At 39.9% G+C, this 24,918-nt stretch overlaps 1 protein-coding gene and 1 pseudogene across 2 annotated transcripts in view; one reads left to right on the top strand and one right to left on the bottom strand.

The window, feature by feature from the left end:
- Positions 1-24,918, bottom strand: part of CLSTN2 (calsyntenin 2) — a 1,059,217-nt gene that overhangs the window by 620,956 nt on the left and 413,343 nt on the right. For both annotated transcript variants that reach the window (XM_056564871.1, XM_056564872.1), the window contains exon 2: positions 6,983-7,105. In XM_056564871.1, the coding sequence (XP_056420846.1) occupies positions 6,983-7,105 (123 nt within the window). The remainder of the gene's footprint in view (positions 1-6,982; positions 7,106-24,918) is intronic.
- Positions 16,961-17,070, top strand: LOC130363278 (U2 spliceosomal RNA; annotated as a pseudogene).

Raw genomic sequence — 24,918 nt, 5'->3', positions numbered from 1 at the left:
TCCCCCCCTCCCTCTGATTCCCTTTTGCGATTTCCCCCCCTCCATATTAATCCCCTTGTGCCATTATTATCCGATATGGCAAAAGGGAATCATAGGAAGGGGGAATGGCGCAAGGGGATTAAGCTGGAAGGGGAGAGGGATAATGGCGGAGGGGGGATGGGGAGTAATAAAGCACAAGGCATACATCCCCCATCCATACCATACATCCCCCCTCCATCCCATACAGTCCCCCTCCGTCCCATACAGTCCCCCTCCATCCCATACAGTCCCCCTCCATCCCATACAGTCCCCCTCCGTGTCATACAGTTGTGTTTAACTTTTAGTTTTTATCCTTTACCTGGCGTCCTGCGGTTCCCTGTGGCCTGTCTCTGGATGCAGGGTGCCCCGTTCAGCGGCGTATGACCTCCTCCTGCGCTGTGTGGAAAGTCTGCACAACATCAGGGGAGGTCACACGTCCACGCAGCTCACTCACAGTAGCCGTGGCCGCAGCTTGGGCCGCAGCTACTGTACAGTGAGCTACTGCGGCCGTTCTCTGATATGCACTGTCAAATATTGGTCAATGCATGGCCGGTATTTGACAGCACTTTTGCGTACCCCCTGACAGCCCCTGGCGTACCCTTAGGGGTAAGCGTACCCCAGGTTGAGAAGCCAGGTTCTAGTGGATCCACATTGTACTCCATATCCATTTCTATGCAGGGAATTTGGAGTTATTTGTCCTAAAAATGTAGTTCTGAAAAATATAAAGCTATATTTATTAAGAAAGAAATTGGCAGAGCATTTTGGATGCTAAAATACAGAGATATACTATAAGATATATATATATATATATATATATATATATATATATATATATATATATATATATATATATACTGGACAGAATTGCTGTGTGGTAATTAAAAATGTATCTACTGTATATGCCTAAACATTATTATTGAAATTATAGCAAGGGAGTCATAAAAAAGTTTCTACATGTATAATATTCATCCTACTGGTAAAAAAAAAAAAAAAAAAAATCACCTAGTGCACTCACTCTAATGCTATTGACATAGATATGATCTCCTTGGTAATATATGGAGTACATTAAGTCAAAGTTACTTATCAAGCTTGTTAAAAAAGCCAATTCTATCTGCAACTGAATGATAATTACTTGGAGATCGGAGACACTGGTTTATCTTTCTGCAAAGATACTAATGATCAATTTGTTAGATTTTGTCACAACCTACAGCCTTCATCATTCGGGAAATAGCCTTAGGCTGCACATAGCAGTATCTTGAACATTTTTGTGTTCATAAAGGGGAGAAGGTAGCAGGTCACTGTTGAACTCTGGGGCAGCTCTTCTTTCTCCCTTCAAAACAAAAAGATAAGCCATGTTGCCCTAAAACACATTAGATAGTGGACTGGTCAAATCTACGACTACGGACCAGCCTAAGTTCAGGAGCTTCAAAAAAGTGACTTACATAGCAAATACAATATGCAATATAACATGACTGCACGCATTTATGCTTGATTCATAAGAAAAAAAAATCACGTCACTTATAGTATGTTCTCCTAGATTGGTTTTACTTCATTTCTTCAATAGCTTAAGCGTTTCATAGAAAATAAGCTAGAACTAGTAATACTTTTCTCAAGGGATTTGCTATCTCCTTATGCTCAATTTATACAAGACCTTCACCCTTTCATGTCCAATAATTCCAATATCTAGCAAAGTTTCTGATAACAGACATGGTAAAAAATATACTGTATGCTTCACGCCATATTACTTTGAAGATGGAAGCCCATGAATTATTTATTCTCTATGAGTGATGTCACTGTTATCACAAAATTATCCAGCATAGAAGTGTTGCTTGTACCAAATGTAAAGCCTACAGCTCTTCAAGTGCAGAATTCTTAGATGGGAGTCCTTACTTTTTTAGATAAAGTTCTTATAACTTGAATTAAAGGCAATGGGGCTTAATATTTTCCAAGCCCATGAACTTAACGATGCAGAATTACCACCCAGATCTATGTATGCTATAAGTCCCTTTTCATCTGTTCTGTTTGCTGCCAAATATTCTTGCCTACTAACAAACTACTGAGAAACAAGAATCAATCGTGCGGCCAGAGAAGAAACAATTTTATTTTGTAATTCACCTCCTATCATTCCAGAAGCTCTGTATCACTGAAAATGGCTCCTCCTCACCATCTGTTCCTGCTTCTCGAAGCTTGTCCTTCTAACCCCCACATCAGCAGAAAAAAAACGAAACTAAATCTGACAGATAATGGGCCAAATGTATCACACTGGTGCACATGTGGTGCAAATGCTGGACACCTTTCTCTTTCTTATTTCATTTCATGACTAACTTATCTTACACCGATATTGTGTACACATCTTCATTACATTTTACACTCTCTCTTTTATAAACACTATACTGTCTAATGAAGAATAAAAAGTTTTTAAAACACAGAGTGTATTTGGTGCATACACGCAAGCCAGGTATTTGGTGCCATTGGTGCTAGAAATCTTATGCCCTTTTCTTAGGGCCCCTTCACATACATCAGTTGTCTAGAAGTGTTTCCCTCTGGCGTGCACCGGAGGGAAACTGATGCTAGAACTAATTCCATTAATTTGAATGGGACAGTTCACAATCATCTGGCGTCTCAGTTTGGACACAATGGATGGCACTGGACAAGGAACACAGCTTGTTGCGTTTCCCTGTTCAGTGTGTCAAAACAATGGATGTCGGATGCTACACAACTGATGATAACGGATGCATGTTGTCATCAGTTGTGGCATCAGTTGCATCAAGACTTAGGCTGAGTTCATCTATGCTGGACATTGGACATATGTGAACCTGGCCTTAGTCAATCTCCCCCTCATAGCAAAAAACATGGCCAATTAGAAAAAAGTATAAATGGCACCTGACAAATATACAATTATTGTCAACACCATTAATTTTATGCCAGCTTATCATGAAAATGACTACTATAGGGGGAATAGGTGGGTGCAAATGAGCAGGCAGGGTTCAAGCTGTTGTAAGCCAGTTGAAGAGAATATTGGCATGTTTTAATGCCATCAAGGACCTGGCCTATAGGAGACCTGTAAATAAATGCATTATCTTTATAGTGTATACTAATCAACAAAATATCAGTCACAGGATCCAAGCAGCAAACTCCAAAATCATGACAGAGCTGTAGTTTTTTTATTGGTTACCCAAAGTGCATGCATACACTTTGGGTAATCAATAAAAAGACTTCAGCTTTTTACATAATTTTGGAGTCTGCTGCTTGGATGCTGTGACATATAGTTAATTTGTTGCTTCTAATCCGGATTGGCTGTCTGGATGGTCACCTGCATAGTGGCTCGGTCCTGGTGCTGTCTTCCATTCTATCTACATATATTGTATACTATATACTTATTATATAGGTACTAGGCACTATTCTGTAACTTCATAAGTTTACTTAGGATAAAGTTGTGCTGCTTCACCATTCCATTCTCTATGGAGGTATAGGAGTATCTAAGCAGGATTTCTATTATGTTTTTACAGAATTGCAGCCAGAATCCAATTTCCTAAAGACCCCCATTTAGCTGTCGCATCCAGCTGTAAACCATCTGTTCATCTTAATTTAGTATAATGGAAAGATTATTTGGGCTTGGTAAAGAGGAGTGGATAATTTCTACCGAACCTATACCGTCCTCCTAATATAATTCTCTAAATGGAGGCTGCATTAAACCATTTTATTTCATCAATATTCTAACACCCTTCGGCAGATGGAAGGTTAAAAGGGCAATGGTTAAAAGTTGAATATTTTAAAACCTCATTCCCAACAAAAGAACTTTCACTTCAATTATGAGTGCGGCTTTCATTTTTTTTTTTTTCTTCTTCGATCCATTACACGTATAACTACCAATGCAAAAATAAATGTATCCTGAAGTCCATTACCATAACCCATCTGCATTAGTGCCCTGCTTGTGCAGACTGAAAGAGCAGGCGTCACATTATGCCATTTTATGAGGTTAACAGCTGGTGTGTATTTTGTGCAGATAGATTCCAAAATGTGCTGAGTGTTAAACAAGTTCTTTTAATATGGATGCTGTCAGAGCTGCAGGGAAATAGGTAAAATATTATATCCACTGTCAGAACCCGGGTAGGACATCTGCCCTTCTCGTGACAATGATGGGGTCGCAGTCTGTACAGACAATCTGTGTATTGTAATGGAGAAGATAGGCCTGAGCAGAGATGCCAAAGTCTTTGTTGAACCTCATCTAGCCTAGTGGTTCATCCATGTGAATAAGAAATGGTGTTATCCTACTAAAACAGCTACATGAGCTATAGGTAATTGAACAAACAGCTACATGGGCTTTATGTAATTGAACATTTACTTTGGACATGACGGTCATTGTGTGACAGTACGGAATGCGAAGAGCAAAGAAACTGTCAAACCATGGGAGACGTATACAATTGTAATGTATGAGCAGATATAAGACTACAGAATACATGGACAGAATATGATTAGGAGATGCTAAACATACTGTATTCCATGTATACATGAGTTTAGGCAGGAGAAGGATCATCCTGTGGCAATTATTGTAAAAGAATTCCTAGAATCTGCTGCATCGCACTTCCATTTCCCATAATGGGGTCTTCTTTCAGTTCACCATTATTGGAAGAGATAATGGTGACTGTTAAGACAGCAGGTCAGATACATTTTCTGGCAGATGAGACACATTTTAAGTCTTGACTGTCCATTTACACACGCCAATTCAGAATGATAGTAGTCTGGATGGCGGCCAGGTTGAAGCATTTTCACTTGATTAGTTTGTGGAGATGGATGGATACATAGATAGATGTAAAGGACATAAATACCATACAGACATGTAATGCAGCTTTAATGGGGCCCTTGAACAGAGGAACTCACATATATGGAAGGGTCGAAAAGGGGGAAACAAACACATTTCTCCTTTGTCCTTCCTGTCAAAATTAGACACCATAAGAGAGGCAGAAAGAACAGTGGACCTCTGTCTCCATAATGTATTAAAGCTTGAAAGCTTTAAAAAAACAAACAAAAACCTACAATGTGAATAGGTAAACAACACAGGTAACATGCCCACTTACTGTGAAACCCCACCCCATTTACGTTAAGCTCAACACACACCTCTTGTGCATGGTGTAAACAAGTAAAAAGTCATAAATATATGCAATAAATGGGCCTTGTGCATCAATGTACAACTTTTTTAAACCTAAAAACAGGTGTTAGTGTAAAATAAATCTCCTCATAGTGTTTTAAAACATCTTATCATTATCTTTATTTATTTATTTGTTCACATGATAAATTTTAAGTCTTCATACATTACCTAAAGTGCTTCATCCATTGGACACATTACCTCCTTTGGAAACAAAGAGGTTTGCTTACTTGCTTTCCTTACTTATTTTCTACCTGAATAGATGGCACATTTTAATGTTTATTATTTTATTTATTATTATTTTTTTTTTTATAGGACCCCTTTTTTGGATGTCAAAGATAGACAGACACTGTGGAGCACTTGGAGAGAGGAGCCCATTTCCTATATTCTAGACAGACAGGTAGAGAGAGAGAGAGAGAGAGAGAGAGAGAATAGAATGGAATCCTTCAAACAGTATTGCCACCAAGCAAACAGAATCAAACAGGCAGGGGTCACAGTTCAGGAGTCCTGGGCTTATTGCAATAATTCACATATAGCAATTGGTTGCACTTGCAGCTTACAGTAAACAGAAACATAATTTTCCTTCACACCAGGTTCTCTTTACAAACATAATCTACCTCTCAGTTCAGTGCAAAATTATTTTGGTGCAGTGAACCTTCAGTCACTTCAAAGCCCACTCTTATGCCACTGAGGCAAGACGGCTCAATGATCCATGCCTCCCATCTACCATTTTACCAGCTGCTTACTTACTTACTTACGACAGACAGGCAGGTAGATATACTTTGGATAAATGCAGCATCACCAAAGGAAGTCCAGTCAAAGTGTGGTTTATTCCATAGTGTAAAAGAGTACAACATTTCAGTAGCCTCATGCTAACGTTGTACTCCATTACACTATGGAATAAACCACACCGTAATTGGACTTCTTTCCTTTATCTGAAGTATATCAGGCTGGATTGCCTGGCCACAATCCTATACCTGCGTTCCCCCACTCAAGTGTTTCTATCTGGATGTGCTGCTTCTATCCTCGATAGATAGATAGATAGATAGATAGATGTGTTTCTATTAAAAAACACTACAAGTATTAAAATGGAACAAATCTAAAGTCCAAGTTTGATAGACTAAGTTCAAACCATTGAGAATGGATGACCAAAGATCATAAAAACAACAAGGTTTTTGCCGGGAGTACCTAACACCAATCTATTTTTCTATAAGGGAATGACAGCTTAGTAAAAATGTGTTTGTAAGTGGAAAAAATATTTTCTATTTGGAAGAATATTACAATGTAAGTTGTCTATATGTGCATTTTATACTGTCGGATTTATGAAGTTACACAGTATAAAATATCTGTACAAATGTTTTAGTTAAACGTTTTACAACAGCCAGCTATTGAAATTGCTGTTGGAGAATGTTGGATTGTCACAACAGGAAAAGCTTCACATCGATGGCCTGCTTTCCCTATTCTTGGCTTTTACATGGCTTCATACAAATATGATTTGTCACAGGTAATGACCAATGACAGGTCTGTACTTACAACCCATAAAAGATTAAATGTATCATTACTGTCATTTCAGGTCATTGCCTGGGAAATACACTATTGAGATTGCTGCTGGAGGACACTTACTGAATATGGAATGGAATACAACGGAATCAGTGAAAACTCATCTCCACTTTGCAGCTTTAAATAATATATGTATATATATATATATATATATATATATATATATATATATATATATATCTTATACAAGATAATCCAAGTGTAAATGTGCAAGATATTTAGAAAACCAAGAACAGTATTAGTAAAATAAACACCTACCTGCAAATGGAACCGGGGCATCTTTGTCCAGTGCAACCAGAGGAGGATCCAGAATAACTGTGTCATTATTTTCAGTGATAACTCCATGATATGACGTTTCTATCCATGGTTTGTGCTTGTTCACTTTAGGTGGAAATAGAAAAACAAACACATTGTAAATGCCTTAGAAACTGTAACCAAAAATAATAATCTTATCACTACAATGGCTGGAAGATGATCAAATACCGATACTTTATTAGCTTTGCGGTCAGACCCCACGCAATCTAAAACTTATGCCCTATACTGTGGATAGGGTTTAAGTTTTTCTGTACTTCTAGGCATGGGACTTCTTCTTTAAATATTGACAGGACACGTCTACCAGTGTGGGACTCCTCTATGACATCTGTATACCCTTAAAGGTCATTACAAGAAAGTTCTACAAAGCAACAATAGATGTTTCCTCTAATTTAGCAAACTACTGACTTATCTAAAGTTTTTATTGGTGGTGGTCCAGGTGCTGAGACCCCCATTGATCGCTAAAATAAAGGGGCAAAAGCAATTGCATACTGGCCCTTATTTACTAAGAGTGGAGTGTAGGTTTCTTTGTGGGTTTTAATTCCCTACAATTTATTTTCCACGGTATTTACTAAGGTTTCCCTACATTTTCCACTCTCCCTACATTTTGCTTTTTTTCACCTGCTCTGATCTGTCTGGTTTTCCTCAGCTCAAATCTACCACATTTTATGTGGAAACCTTAGTAAATATGTTGGGTTTTTGTGAAAATGTCTGGAATACGCCCCTTTTACGAGACCACGCCCCCTTTTCCCGGCGCCCACCCCCCTTTTTTGGGTTTTCTTAGCAAAATTAAGTTAGTCTGGGTTTTTTCAATTCTGGCGCAAATTCTGGAGCAGACAGAATTTCTGGCGCAATGCGACAGAATCTGGCGCACAACCCAACAAAACATGTCGGGTTTGCAATAGTAAATGAGGGCCACTATGTTCCTTCATCTGCTCTTTACACAGCTGAAACGTGTGGTATACAAAATACTTCTTTCTTAAGTTGCAAAGTGGACATTAAAGAGCACAGCGCCATGCTTCTGCCCCTTCATTCTAGTAATCAGTAGAGGTACCAGCACCAGACACCCGCTGATGCAACATTCTAACATGTCAGACATTTGTTGAAATGACAGATACACTTTAAAGGGAACCTGTCATAAGATTCTACCATATATAACACGTGGCAACATAGCCGATACATGGGCCGAATATCAGGAACAGAAGTTCATACTAACTTGAATTTGCCTGATAACTGGTAAAGGGGCCTTAATATTGTCTAAATCTGGAACTGAGCTGCAATACCACACACAACTTGAGGACAGGTGTGGTGCTTTTTTAAGGAGGAAATGAGCTGTTTTTCTGTATACTAATATTCCCTTTTATGTCATCTGAGGACTGAGCCTCCCCACCACATTTATCTTAGACAAGATATGACACATCACATTCTGACACTTTTTTAAGGGGTTATCCAGGAAAAAAGTTTTTTTTTTACAAATCAACTGGCTCCAGAAAGTTAAACAGATGTGTAAATTACTTCTATTACAAAATCTTAATCCTTTCAGCACTTATGAGCTGCTAAAGTTGAGTTGTTCTTTTCTGTCTAAGTGCTCTCTGATGACACGTGTCTCAGGAACTTTCCAGAGTAGAAGCAAATCCCCATAGCAAACCTCTTCTACTCTGTGCAGTTCCAGAGACAAGCAGAGATGTCAGCAGAGAGCACTGTTGCAAGAGAGAAAACAACAATTCAACTTCAGCAGCTGATAATTATTTAAAGGATTAAGATTTTTTAATAATAGTAATTTACAAACCTGTTTAACTTTCTGGGGCCAGTTGATATAAATAAAAATGTTTTTTTTCCTGGAATACCCCTTTAACATAGTGAGGCTGATCCAAAATAAAGTATTTGTAAAATACCAAAGCATGTATAACATTGTACACATATTCTATTCACAGTCTTCTGCATGGTAGTTACAGTATTTCACCCAAAGCATCAGATCATTTTTTCAATCACACAACCTAAAACCATCAGCACCTCAGGGTGGAAAGCTCAATAGGTTTGAATGTAATGTAAATCAAATTGTATATCACTGACAGAGAGCTGAGGGCCTTCAATAAGTAAGGAATGGTGTCTATTCCTAGTGTTTCTATCTAAAAGCCCGAGATGGAACCATATTTACTCGCACATCGATCTAAGAAACGAAATGCGAGCTGTACATGAATGTTTTCATTTTTATTCTCTCTATTATTCTTCTGAAATCTAGAGAGATTTAAAGGAGCATTTTTTGAGAAGGACACTAGAGCTGTTCACTGAAAAATCCAATAACATAATATAAAGACTAAACTAGAACACCTACAGACTGATAGAACAGGCATACTAATAAATAATCGCATGGCAGTATTTATTTCTATGGTGAACAATGAACGTATACTCCACATTAGACTCCAAGTAGTAGATGTGTTGAACAATATCACCAATGTACGGCTATCATAGGTTATAATTCAATTACAATTGTTGCAGACTTTTTCGTCATGGGTTCTTCAGTAAACCTGTGACCAATCCATGCTAAAATAATCATGTGTTTGGATTTTGGTGCGCACTTCACCTTATGCTTAGCAATATCTGAAGTGATAACCTGCTTTTAGACAATCTATCCATCCACATGTATAAGGCTGTAAAGCAGTTGTCTCAAACTGTGGCCCCCAGGAGTTGCAAAACTTCAACTCTAAGCATGCTCAGATAGCCTTTGGCTGCAGCCAACGGCTGTACGGGCATGGTGGGAGTTGAAGTTTTGAGTCACCTAGAGAGCCATAGTTTGAGATCACTGCCCTAGGCACAGGCCCCTGGATGCCTAATAAATAGGGATGTCCCGATACCATTTTTTTAAGACCGAGTACGAGTACCGATACATTAATTCCAGTACTCGCCGATACCAAGTACAAGTACTTTTACTTTAAAGGGAATCTGACACCAGAGTGACCCGGTTTTTGGCGCTGCTTACCGTATGATATGTGGGTTTCTTGTTGTGTGCAATGGAGGTGGCTGCTGTAGTATGAGCCAAGATCTCTCTCTTCTCCATTGGACAGGACAGGGAATTTGCATTGGCGGTGAGACCGATGTCTCCGGAGCCATTGTTCACATGGTGAGCAGTGATAGAAACCGAGTCACATGCACTAACTACCTATAAATTCAAGTTAGTGCAGGTGACTCTGCTGTAAGATTTCCTTTAATAGTAGGTAGTATCCCCTTGTAGGTAGTATAGATAGTTGCAGACATTAGTAGCATCCCCCTGTAGACCACAGCCCCACTTCTGTAGACTGCAGCCCCCCCTTGTAGACAGCGCCCCCCCCTTGTAGACAGTGCCCCCCCTTGTAGACAGCACCCCCTCTTGTCCCCCTTGTAGACAGCGCCCGCCCTGTGTCCCCCTTGTAGAAAACAGGCCACCTCCTTGTAGACAGTGCTCCCTCTTGTCCCCCTTACAGACAGCCCCCCCCTTGTAGACAGTGGGCCCCCTCCTTGTAGACAGGGACCCACCCTTGTAGACAGCACCCCCCCTTGTAGACAGCACCCCCTTGTAGACAGCAGCCCCCCTTGTAGACAGCAGCCCCCCCCTTGTAGACAGCGCTTCCTCTTTTCCCCCTTTTAGACAGCAGGCCCCCCTCCACTTTGTAGACAGAAGGCCTCCCCCCCTTGTAGACAGCGCTTCCTCTTGTCCCCCTTGTAGACAGTAGGGTCCCCCTTGTAGGAAGCAGGGTCCCCCCTTGTAGACAGCAGGGTCCCCCCTTGTAGACAGCAGCCCCCCCCTTGTAGACAGCAGGCCCCCCTTATAGACAGCACCCACCCCCCTTATAGACAGCAGACCCCCCTTATAGACAGCAGCCCCCCCCTTATAGACAGCAGCCCCCACCACCTTTTTTAGACAGCAGCCCCCCCCTGCTCTTGTGGACAGCTCACCTGTGGCTGTCCTTGGGTGTTGCCGCTCCGCTGTCCTGTTCTCCTGATCGCATCATCGCGTCCTATGGAGGAGCATATGACATACACGTCACTCTGCTTCCTCCGTAGTGTTACGCGGGCACAGGGGAGGAGGAGCAGTGACTTGTACGTCACATGCTACTCCATAGGACACCATGATGCGATCGGGAGAACGGGACAGCGGAGCGGGGCCCCATAGCAGCAGGTATCGGACATGGTATCGGGGACATTAAATGAGTCCCCAATACCATGCAAATGCCGAGTATCAGCCCCGATACCGATACTAAGTATCGGGACATCCCTACTAATAACAAATATATCCCTGCAGATTGGAAACTCCTCTGTGCCTTACTCTGTCCTCCTCTCTGTGATTGACATCTCTCCACATACACAGATGGCATACAGAATTAGAGGATTTCATAGTTAAAAAAAAACATGATTTTATTAACTCTGTAGCTAAGATGTTTCTTCTCTTCCTCAAGGGAAACATTTTTTTCATATATTACAACATGAATGAACGAAAATGTTAATTATAAAATGTGTCTTCTATATTGTAAAAAAAAATCAGGAACATGGGGTTTAGGGTTTCAAAACAGGCTTAGATATATTCTTAAAACTAAATAACATTAATGCATTTGCAGAAATAAAGAATCACATCCCCCCCGTTGCATCCACCCGTACTGCTTCCTTTTACCTCCCTGGTTTAACTTGATAGAAATGTGTCTTTTTTCACCTGTACTAACTATGTAACTATGTATAATATATAAACCCTAGTTTCAGGGGAAATCAGTAAGAGAACATTAAATAAATAAAAAAATAATTTAATTAATTAAACATTTTATAAAAAAAAAAAAAAAGCAATAAAATATTTTATGGACCCAGCCCCCTTTATAAACATTCTCTATATTTAATAGGGACATAATTTTTTTAAGTATTTTAGCTTCTAGGAGACTACTAGCATTTTTCAACCGTTCCTGTCCAGTACCCCACCACCAACACTACCGTCACTTTTTTGTCTGTTTCTCAGATGCTTTATTTAGTCTTCATCCTATTTAATGACTACTTTTAATGGAGACGCATTGATTAGATATTGCAGATTCTATTTCAATGGTAATATCATTTAAGCCCTCAGTGATATTATCTGTAACACAAGTGTAACACAGTATTTCTGCTTGCAACCACAACTTGCGACAAATGTTATACCTTCTTTACATTTATGCCTAAACTACAAAAAATGTCCTGTAAATGAGATGTCTTAATGTAGACATATGGTGAAGGCCAGTTTGAGGGCTCTCTTAGATCTGACACTCTCGCTCAGTGTGTTGATTTTTCAGCCACCTAATTGCATTTTCCTGAACAGTCTCACAGGATCAATATACCATCATGTCACACTTTTTTTCTGTGTTCTCTACAATACATCACTATTGGGCATCTTCAGATCATCTGTCTATGAAGTACATTTAGATGGATTCCATCAGCACTGTATTGAACATATTCATTTGTGACATTACTATGAACCCATTCCCAGCAGTGACAGATGATTGGCCAAGCAGATAATAATCCTGCTGCCGAGGTCCTAAATTACTCTTTATTGTTACACCTTTACTGGAAGAGAAAGAGCTGAGATATTATGATAGTGAATGCACCTATGACATTGATGGGCTGCAACAGAAGGGACACAATAAAACCCAATGAATCTGAAAGAATAGGAATGACAGGGCACAGTGGCTGTATACAAAGCATTCAGTTACTGTGTACTATTACAATATTAAATAGGAGTTGGTTTTATGTGAAAGTTGATGTACTTGGCACATAGAAAATGGTATATACAAGGTGTTAGTCAATTACTAATCACTGGTTGGCTTTTTAACCAATGTGAATGTTACCCTGTAAGCTCTCAATCTAAGTTATTTAAATGTATTGTTAACTAAGAAAATTAACTAAATATAGTTAAAATAGCCAAAACATTAGTAGGGATTATATTTTATAAGGCTATTATTCTTGGTTTACAATAACAAATACTTATTAAACTACATAAAAAGGATTACTTAACTTTCACAGTTTTTTGGTGGTGACTCTATTTTACTCCAGGTTTAAACAATCTCCCCCTGATACTTTCAAATTGGTGCAGGTCTTATTCTTTCTGAGGTTATTGGGGTCCCCTATTGTATGAAGTGAATCTACATTCTTTTAATATTTGGCCCTTTATTCCCCCTTTGCCCTGGTTCTTAATCTTTATTTTGTTCTTAATTAAACCCCTCAAAAGACCAGAAACTATCATATATATGCTTAAGTGGGCAAAGGATCTCCATGCGACCATGACTCTTTCGTCTTAGCAATCCTACTGCTCCCAACTTAGCCAAGGTAGTTAGCAAGTTTTTTCAGGTTAAAATGGCATTGAAAGTTATCCATAGGACATTTTACATCTCTGCCAGCTTATACTCTATGTATCCTGCTGTCTCGCCCCTATGCTATCTGGGTTTTTCCAAGGTGGTCTCTTCATACCACATATAGGGAACCTGTCCTATTATTACTGTTGTCTGGTGCAAGCGATGGATAGTAGAGGTCATGGGTGTTCGCTGTCCTCTTCATCTTACTGTTTGCCTACTCAGACACAAACCCAACAACATATGCTATTCTGTTTTTATTTTGCTCCAATTTATTTTGTTAGCTGCCAGGATCTATATTGCTACTAAATTGGAAAAAAAAAAACATCTTGTCCTCTCAACTGTAATAGCTAGGGTCAACTCGATTATGATCTTTGAGAAATAATCTGCCCTTCAGGCTGGTACAATGGATTTGCTCAAAAAGGTTTTCTATTCATACTCCCCTGATATATTGTATTATCTCTCCTTTTGTTTGTGTTTTCAAAACGCCAGCCCTGTATCTTAAAGGGGTACTCCGGTGGAAAACTTTTTTTTTTTTAAGTACACTGGTGCAAGAAAGTTAAACAGATTTGAAAATTACTTCTGTTAAAAAATCTTAATTCTTCCAGTACTTATTAGCTGCTGAATACTACAGAAGAAATAATTTTCTTTTTGGAACATAGAGCTCTCTGCAGACATCGTGAGCACAGTGCTCTCTGCTGACATTTCTGTCCATTTTAAGAACTTTCCAGAGTAGGAGAAAATCCCCATAGCAAACATATGCTACTCTGGTCAGTTCCTAAAATGGACTAAGATGTCAGCAGAGAGCACTCTGTGATTCAGCAGAGAGCACTGTGTTCCGAAAAGAAATTAATTTCCTCTGTAGTATTCAGCAGCTAATAAGCACTGGATTAAGATTTTTAAATAGAAGTAATTTACAAATCTGTCTAACTTTCTGGCACCAGTTGATTTAAAAAAAAAAGTTTTCCACAGGAGTACCCCTTTAACTAAGCCAACAAGGCCTAGGTCTAGGGCAACACTTTATGATGGGGTGGCAGCTGGTAACAGGATAATCTCCCTTCCAAAGAAGTGCCAATGAGGAGACAGACATTCCTCAACTTTCACTTGTTACTGACCCTCACATGGTTGACACATCTTGGTAAAAATAGTTTAATTTACATTTTGTATTATTTTATTTAATTATCAATATTTCTTAAAATATAGAATAAAACATTTGAAATGATATATAACACAACAAAAAATACAAATAGGATAACTCCCTAAAAGTTTCGGTCCTTATAGGAAAGGGGTGAGGCATTAAGAATACAGAGGTGCATGAGTTTAGTTGGGCCTAGGGTAGCACAAACCTTAAATACACCACTGCATACCCCAAATAGCTTTTGTCTGTATTCTTCTATATTCTATGTATACATTTCATCTGTATTATTATTGTTTTTGATGTCACATGTTCCCCTTTCTTCCTCCTTTCTACGCTTGGGTTTCATCAGAAGAAAGATTCATCTAGCAGATGGTTTTAAGAACTTTGAATTGTCTCCTTCCGGAGATCTTAAGTTCCACCATCAAGGCTAAACAGACAAACAAGTGTAATGCTGAATTCTTTATAGGGAAATCTGTCAATACATTTATCTAAAGTATACATAGTTGTATATTAGTTGACTACCCTTACTCTGCTTCAGAGAACTATTGTTGCCATGACAATCTGCCAGAAACCAGAAGTGCATACTATTGAAATGAGTCTGTATAGAGTAGGTTCTATAAGGCTTGAATGGAATGTTTATTTACTCACTTCAGTTCATATATATGAATAGACTTACAGAATCTACACTTCATAGTACATACAAAGAGTTCACATTTCAAAGGATGTTTGCTTTGCTGCACAAACAACCAGACATCAGTCAGTCCTTGGGAGTTGAAAATAGACTCAGTTGTTTTACTTCTAAGAGCAAAAGCTCTTAGACACCTTTGGCCACTTTCCAAAATTTCTCATTTTCCCAATTCACCAACTTTGACTTTTATCCTGTAAAATTAAACCTCATTTCCACATGGATCTAATTGCAAAATTCTTTTGTTTTAGCTCTAATTATTTTAGCTAATTTGTTCAGTTTGGTGTTTAACTACCGGATCGGATTCTCCAAACACTGAATTTTGCCTCCAATTATCCTCCACCGGCGGTAAATCTCCTAAATAAAATTCATCCTGACCTAAAGCATATCTGCTTTTCTAGTAAAAAGGCTTAGAATGAGAGAGATTTGCAATAAAGTTTAATTTCATACTTTTTATTGCAAAATGTTTGAAACAATGAATGGTAATTACATATTTTACACTTCATTCACTGCAAACAGACCATTTGTTTTTCATAAGTCTTGCAAAAAAAATGCTTGTTGTCAGCTATAAATTTCTGGTAGATGTATTTTTGTAATTCCCTTGTGTGCATTAAGAGAGTGTCTTCGAATTTCTCTTTGTGCAGTGATTGTCACATAAAAGTAAAGGCATCAATATTTTTTTTATATAAAGAAATCCAAATGTTTCAGATCTCTGCATATAATAGACTCATTTTACGCACAATTTGTCCAAAATGAAAATTGTATATAATGTGCTCCGATTTAATACCTCTTTATATGTATGAGATAAAGACCAATCTCACAAGCTTAATAACATGGGGCATCACTCACAGTGTATGAAATGACCCAGGTATCTGAACATACAAGACACAGTGACTATTGACACTCCAATATGAAAATGCACTATAAAAAAAAAACAAAGAACAAAAGAAAAGCCAAACAAAACATGTCTACATTCAGCCTCATAGCCCTTTAAAATAACCCACGTGAAGACGTTCAATCTTTCTAATCTATCTGGTTATCCTGATATTTCGAAACTATTGAAAATGAAATACTATAGCTTTCTCAAGTACATGGTCTGATTTTTTTCTCAGTCATTTCCAGGCAGCAGTCAATTTTAAATTGAGTCAAGAAACAAAAGTACCAGATTATTGGTACCTCATATAAGTACACACAGTATAAGTATAAGTACACACACACTGGAGGCAGCAGCTGCTGTATGTGCAATGCTTTCTCCCGCCTACTCTGGCTGATAACCCTGCCCCTTCCATAAATATTCATCCCTCTTTAGCCATCGTCCAAAGAGAACAGGGTTATCACTGGTGTGGGCGGGAGAAAGTATTGCTTATACAGCGGCAGCTGCCTCCAGTGCACTTAGGAAGAAAATACCATATAAGCACCAAGATGAATTTATCCTAAACGGTTAAAGCGATTTGCATTCTGCAAGAAGTGTTAGAAACTGGGTCATCTACAATATCTGTATATTCAAGTTAGTGCGAGTCACCCAGTTGTCAGTTTCCTTTTAAAAGATACTAAGAGGGTTTCAGTTTTAGAGTCATTCTATGTTGTGTAGCCCACAAAAATACCTTCACTCAACTGTGCATCAGCTTATATGAAAAGAAATACAGTAAAACCCCTCTCTTTGAGAAGACCAACCCTTGTCCAAATCAAGACATTATCAGTCCACCATAGATTATGCATAATGGCCAAAAAGGTCATCATTTTTTAGAAGACTACCTCTAGAGAACACTTCTCGGCCTTTTGGCTAAGATCAAGTGTAGTATCTGTTCTTATCAGTTTTTCATGCCGGTGGGCAGTAACGCCGGTATGGGGCTAGTGGGGATGGGTACTGCATGGAGGGTGCAGGTGTACCAGGGCTTTCCGGGGCTGGTTCTGAGGAATCAGCTCGGCGGCTGCCCCGATGTGACCTGATCCCTCCGGGTCTCGCCACGAGGCTGAGAGGGTCTAGAGCCGAGGTACTTTTGTGCCTCGGGGAGTGGTGACCCCGAGGTGCTGAAACTCACTGGGAATACTGGCTCACTGAGTTGAAGCACGGGCACCATAATCTCTTCACCTTGTGGCACTCACCTCTTGATTCCCGGCCTTCTGGCTAGGATCAGAGAAATTTTTATAGATCCGGCCGGATGTCCGGGCAGTATATCTGCACACATTCACTTATTTATTTCTTTTTGTCTCACTGTGTCACTTTTTGCGTGTTGTGTGCTCACAGGATTTGTCAGGATGTGGTAGCCCTTCTGGGTGTCCCTCCTGGCGGTCTAGGGGAGGTTTGTGTGGCCATTAGGTTCTGCACCTCCTTGCAAACACCCCGGGTACTTCTGCTTTGGCAGAGTACCTACAGTTATCGGCTCTGCGGGCAGATACATTGGCTAACACCAAGGGGGATGCCGGGAGCATTTGTGGTCCCCTAGTAGCTTCGGCGAAAAGGGACATCGAACCTGGAACCTCGCAGGTACCTTTTGGTCTGGAGGCGAAGGGTAAGGTTTGTTAGGGGGCCTCTCTCCTATCGGAGAAGGGCTTGCGATAGACCGCATCCTTTGTGCACGTTTTTTTAGTGTAACACGTTTGCACTTTTTCTTGCACTTTGGGTGAATCGAGAGCACGTTCCTCGGCTAAAATAAATAAATAAATAAACCTCTAGTGGATTTTCACATAGAGACATCACTGTATCACTAATGTTATCAATCACAACAAAAATCTCCATTAAATGTCACCTACTAAACCCATACCTGATATACACTAAAAAAGACAGCTCCCATCATCTGAATGCCATCCACCTCAAGTATTGCAGGAAGTAATAGCCAGACCATTATTAGGGTTTAAGGAGTTTTTAACAAATGTTGAGCCAATATTTAAAATGGGTTCAAAATGTGACCTAGAAAACTATAAGCCATTTAGATTTACATTTTAGCATGGGTTTATAAGAGATCGTTCCTGTTAATCTAATCTTGTCAGCTTCTATGAGGAGGTCAGGTAAATATTGGACAGGGGTGAGGCTGTGGATGTTGTGTCTTTGGAATTTTTAAGTGCATTTGACTAGTGATGAGCAGCAGGGGCCATATTTGAATTTGCGATATTTTGCGAATATGTGCATGAATCTTCGTCCTATGTTCACGAAATTTGCATATTCGCTATGTTCGTATTTTTTTTCATGCGAAAATTCATACTGAAATTTGCATAGTCCGCATGCACAATTATATCTTTCACCTAAAAAATGGGAGGGTTCAGTGTCCTGTCTGGAAGCATAAAAATGCGCATAAAAATTTTCATTAAAAAAATGATTTCTCATCATTACGAATATATATCACTATATTCTAAATATTCACAAAATCGCGAAGTGCCGATATTCACGGTAAAAAAAATAACATTTTGAATATTCACGCTCAACACTACATTTGACAACATGCAACATAAAAAGCTGATACATATAACAGGAATGCTGGGACTAAGGATAAATTTGTGTAAAAGGTTTAACACCTGGTTCAGTTATAAGAAATAGACAATGGTTTCAATGGTTCATACTCTACAATGGTCGTCCTGGGCCACAATTAATAGTAAGGTACTACAGGGGTCAGAAATGGGCATTCTCCTTTTCAATATGCCTATTAATGACCTTTTAGAGGGACTACAGAGTAGAATTTCAATATGTGAAGATTATACCAACCTCTGTAATATAATCACCAAAGAGGAGGATGACATAATCTTACAGAGGGATCTGGGGAGGCTGGAGGATTGGATCGAAAAATGCCAAATGAAGTTTAATGTGGATAAATATAAGGGTATGCACTTGGGCTGGCAACCAAAGACAGGGAACTAAAAAGTACTGAATGGTATAAACTGCTGGATAAAACTGGTAGATTGGTAAAAAACAATCTTAGCATTTGTGACCAGTGCCAGGCAGCTCCTGCCAAAATAAATACAATTATGGGATGCATCAAAAGAGGAAAAAAGTCAAAAAATGGGGACAGAGTTGTGTCTCTCACTTATCAGACCACACATATATTTATATATATATATATATATATATATATATATATATATATAAATATATATATTTATATATATATATATATATATATATATATATATATATATATATTACAAAGATCTCTCTAGTGATCTTTTTACACCTAGGCCTGTACAGTAACCCCCCCGACATGCGATGGCCCCGACATATGATCAAATCAACATGTCGATGTCAACATCGACATACGATGCTTTTATATGTCAGGGCCATCGCATTAACTGCTATCCGACAGCACAAAATGCTTAAGCTGCAGTCGGATAGCAGTTTAAGCATCCCGGACAGGTTCACTTACCTATCCCCGCTGCTCCGGGTCCACTTCGCGATCCTCCGGTGACTTCTGCATCTTCTCCGGGGTCCGGGCTTTCTGGCGTCGTTATTACGTCGCTGCGCACGCTGTGCGTATTAACGTCACCAGAAAGCGAGGCCCGGACCCCGGAGAAGATGCGGAAGAAGCCCGAGGATCCCAAAGAAGACGCCGGAGCAGCAGGACAGCATCAGGAGCCCCTGGGGCAGCATCGGGAGCATTGAGGATGCGGTCTGGAGTGGCGGGGACAGGTGAGTATTAAATGCACTTTTTACATTGCACGAATTCCTCAACATACGATGGATTCGACAAATGATGGGTCGTTTGGAACGAATTACCATCGTATGTTGAGGGACCACTGTATTGTAACGATGACAAGAGGGCATTGTCTATGTCTAGAGGAAATAAGGTTTACTTATTTTTTACATTTCAATGTAAATTTCTTATTTTTTTATAGTTCCAGCAGATTAGATTTATAGTAAATATTTTTGGTCTACTCAACGTTCATCTGACCATCTGCTTAGAACAGACACAAAAAGTAATGTAGCAGCAAAGTACTTTGCTTGTTTATGGACATTGCATTTCCTCAAGGATTGCTACATTCCTCTCTAATTCTGATGAAGAAGATCTCAGAAGTAGACGTAGATGAAAATATTTACCATAAATCTAATCCGCCAGAACTATACAAAATAAGTAATTTATTCTGAAATGTAAAAAAGAAAAACGTGCATGTTTACTCTATACGAGTAGTTGGGATGGAAACCTACACATTCAAAATAGCCAGAATGCCATGATTTTCCAATCACGTCTATCACCCTTATCACAGACAGGGATTCGTTACTGTAACAGCAGTGAGACAATGGAACTCTTTTCTACATGATGTTGTGATCATTTACTGAACAAAGTCAATAGTATTCAGATTCCTTTCTTTAAAAAAAAAAAAAAATCATTATATACACATTATGGAAAATAGATTTATATAAAGAATTGTTCCTATATTATACAGGTATCTCCCTCTTATGTTTTTGTCATACTCTTGAATCAGTACTTTATGTTGGACTTTATTGGTCTGTATTTTTTGGATGAAAATCTAGAAAAAAAAGATTCTGAACCAAATACAAAGTAAAGTATAGGACAGTGATCTTCAACCTGCGGACCTCCAGATGTTGCAAAACTACAACTCCCAGCATGCCTGGACAGCCGCCGCTCTGGACCCGTCACCGCTGCCCTGGATGTCGCCCTCCATCGCTGTCGCCGTGTCCCCGGGGTATCCCCGTTGCTCCGGAGCATCTCTGCTGCCCGGTATCCTCGCTCTCTGTCGCTGCCATCACGTCGATACGCACGCCGCTTCGCACGCCGCTACGCACGCCACTCCTATTGGATGACGGGACGGCATGCACGACGACGTGATGACGACAAAGGAGAGCGCTGGCCATGCAGGGGATCCGGGCACGGAGCAGACACCGAGGAGGCAGGTAAGGTCCCTCCCGGTGTCCTGTAAGCTGTTCGGCGGTCCCGAACAGCCCGACTGAGCAGCCGGGTTAGCGTCACTTTCACTTCAGACGCGGCAGTCAGCTTTGATCGCCGTGTCTGAAGGGTTAATACAGGGCATCACCGCGATCGGTGATGTCCTGTATTAGCCGTGGGTCCCGGCCGTTGATGGCTGCAGGGACTGCCACGATAGGACAGGTTTTTAATGTTTATTTGCCGTATAAGACGCACCAACTTTCCCCCCCAGAAAAAGAAAGAAAAAGTGCGTCTTATACGGCGAAAAATACGGTATGTAATATAGAGAAGGGAACAAGTCGTTGCCAGATACCTAAGACCACACTTATCTCCTATAGAAGCAAAGGCCCTGGCACATTGATATCAGACATATTCAATCCTTATACTCTCTGACAGCAAAGACTGGAGATAGCCTGCTTTACGTATATTATACAGATTTGTCTGACACTGGAACTTCTCATTTTATTTTAGTATCTCTTAAAGAATTAAGTAAAATCCTTGCCTTTTTTTCTGTTTTAAATTAGAATGCACAATACATTCATCACTTCCCATGGAGCACCAGCTTAATTTTCCAGGCTGCGGAGTGCTCTGCAGTGCTTCATGAAAATACTGAATGCTTCTCAATTACTAATTTTTTTTCTAATATAACACACAGTTTTATTTGAAAACAAGAGGGAAGTCAGTAAACAATTCGTCTTGCAACTCAACAACTGAAGCAGTTGCTATACTGCAAATTGCAAAGGTGATAAACCTGCTCGGATAATTGGGAAACTTGTCCAGAAAGAAAAACAACGAGACAGGCTAGACAGGTAAAGTGTGCCCTGTATCTCTACTCTAGGGACAGTGAATCTAATACTGGTAATGTATCCCAATTATGGCTTCTCATAGCTACGTACTAAGGTAAGATAGAGTGTTATGCTAGTAGCATGACGTGAATATGCTGTGATCGCTTCCCGGCTGCTCCATAAATAATTGGATTTATAATTAATGAGAGATGAACGTGTTTGTTTTATATTATATGTTATTCATTACCTTCTTAACTCATCTCTTTGAACTTTCCTTTAGAAGTGTGCCGAGTCTTTTGTCTATATCTACATTTAATCTGGCAGTTTATCATCATCAAAGCCAAGCATCTGTGCTTCCCCCTGGACTGTAAATCTAAATAAATATGAATATATATATATATATATATATATATATATATATTGCTTTACTGTTGTTTTGAAAGTTACAACATTTCCTTTAGAATGGCTAGCATTAACCCTTTCTTTACATTCACTATTTCCTTTCTTCAGGTGCAAAATACCGTATATACTTGAGTATTAGCCGACAGAATATAAATCGAGGCCCCTAATTTCACCACAAAAACCCAGGAAAAGTTATTGACTCGACTATAAGCCTAGGATGGGAAATACATCACCCCTCCATGTCATCATACAGATCCCTGTCATCATACAGACCCCTGTTATCATCCCCCCCCTTCATCATCACCAAATGTCAATCCGTTCAACCATCGGGCCATTTATGCTGCAGGGACCGTCCGGTGGGGAGGGTTAATCATTCCGTGCTGTCCATTTTCACCAGGGGGGGGGGCCCTCTTCTCCGTGCTCTGGGCCTGCCCCAGACTAGTGACATTGCCTTGACGACGACACACAGGAACGTTCATGCGCGTCCCTGTGCGTCATCGTCTAGGCAACATCACTAGTCCGGGGCAGCGCGGAGAAGAGGGCCTCCCGGTGAAAATGGACAGCCCGGAACGACTAACCCTCCCCACCGGATGGTCCCTGCTGCATAGATGGCCCGGACCAGCTCACCCTTCCTTCCCACCGAGGGGAGGTGAGTAGAAAACTAAAGGGGGGGTCTGGATGATGACAAAGGCATCAGTGGTCTTCAAACTGCAGACCCCCAGAGGTTTAAAAACTACAACTCCCAGCATGTCCGGACAGCCGATGGCTGTCCGGGCATGCTGGGAGTTGTAGTTTTGCAACATCTGGAGGTCCACAGGTTGAAGACCACTGAGAAGGGATTGACAGGCAGAGAGTTCACTCGAGTATATCCTACAGCCTATTCCTATTCACCTGCAGAAGCTGTTGCAGCCAAGGTATTGCATCCAAGGTATATGGTTGGCCAATACTGGTGATATCTAATTTTTATATTTTCTCGTAAAAACTATTGTCTTATTTTAACAACAATAATGTACCATTTTTTTACAGAGCTGTGTGGGGTTTTCTATTATGCAGGGCAATATTTAGTTTTCAAATTAAGGTATAATTTGGGGGCACACAAGACTTTGTGGTCACTTTGTATTCCATTTTTTGTGGGAGGTGAGGTGACCAAAACAGTCATTTTGGCATTGGGCATTTTTATTTTTCTACCGAATTCATCATGTGGGATAATTTAAAGGGGTACTCCGGTGGAAACCTTTTTTTTTTTTTTTAATCAACTGGTGCCAGAAAGTTAAACAGATTTGTAAATTATTTCTATTAAAAAATCTTAATCCTTCCAGTACTCATCAGCTGCTGAATACTACAGAAGAAATTATTTTCTTTTTGGAACACAGAGCTCTCTGCTGACATCATGACCACAGTGCTCTCTGCTGACATCTCTGTCCATTTTAAGAACTGTCCAGAGTAGGAAAAAATCCACATAGCAAACATATGCTGCTCTGGTCAGTTCCTAAAATGGACAGAGATGTCAACAGAGAGCACTGTGCTTGTGATGTCAGCAGAGAGCTCTGTGTTCTAAAAAGAAAAATAATTTCCTCTGTAGTATTCAGCAGCTAATAAGTACTGGAGGGATTAAGATTTTTAATAGAAGTAATTTACAAATATGTTTAACTTTCTAGCACCAGAAAGTTTCCACCGGAGTACCCCTTTAACACACTATTTTATTAGTCTGGACATTTCTGGATGTGCTGATGTCAATTTAGATTTTTTTGATTTTCTTAAATATTTTCTTTGTATATGAATATGCAATATACTTGAACATGCAATAACCTGATCACTTGTAAAATACACAGAAATAATATCAAATTGCAGTATGGCAAAGTCCTGGAGGATATAATAGGGGCAAATGGCACCCTGCAATCTCATTGTGGATGTTGGTACCTATTAGGTGACATCTCTCCCTGTCTAACCTCACTCACTATCTGACTACAGCAAGTAAATGATGAAATAGCTAGGACTTGGTGTTATCCTCTACCCTGTCTCCGACACAGCTATTAAACACTCCATGTACTGCCGGTTCACATCTTTAGCCCATGATATATTTACCAAGCACACATTTGTTTAACCCCTTAACGACCACGGACGTATATTTACATCCAGTGGCCAGATCCCGATCTGTGAAGCGTGCTCAGAAGCTGATCGTGTTTTGTATCTGCGGGCTCCCGGTTGCTGATTGGGCCGATTGTGCTGATGTCCAGTATTAATTCTTTAGATGCTGGGATCAAAGTTGATTGTGGCATCTAAAACAGGATAATACACTGCCTGTTAGCTCAGCAGCGCTGTTCGGGACCTCTGAGGGCAAATCATGGCATCCAGAACAGTTGAGAGGACAGCAGGAGGTGACTTATCTTCTTCCCGGCTGTCCGATTGGCGTTTGATTGCTCCAAGCCTGAAATCCAGGCTTAAGCAATCAAGTGCAGAAAACACTGATCATTACATTCCTATGGTAATGCATTGAACAATGCCTGCAATAAGTATATGCAATGTTACAGCCCCCAGAGGGGGCTATAACACTGCATAAAAAAAAGGAAAAAAAAAAGTGAATTAACCCCTTCACTAATAAAACCCCTCCCCTAATCAAAATCAGAATCAACCCCCCCCCCCTTTTTCCCATAAAAAAAT

The sequence above is a fragment of the Hyla sarda genome, chromosome 3 (assembly GCF_029499605.1).
Source record: "Hyla sarda isolate aHylSar1 chromosome 3, aHylSar1.hap1, whole genome shotgun sequence".
In the NCBI taxonomy this organism is placed as follows: Eukaryota; Metazoa; Chordata; class Amphibia; order Anura; family Hylidae; genus Hyla; species Hyla sarda.
This window is presented reverse-complemented; position numbering and strand designations above follow the sequence as displayed.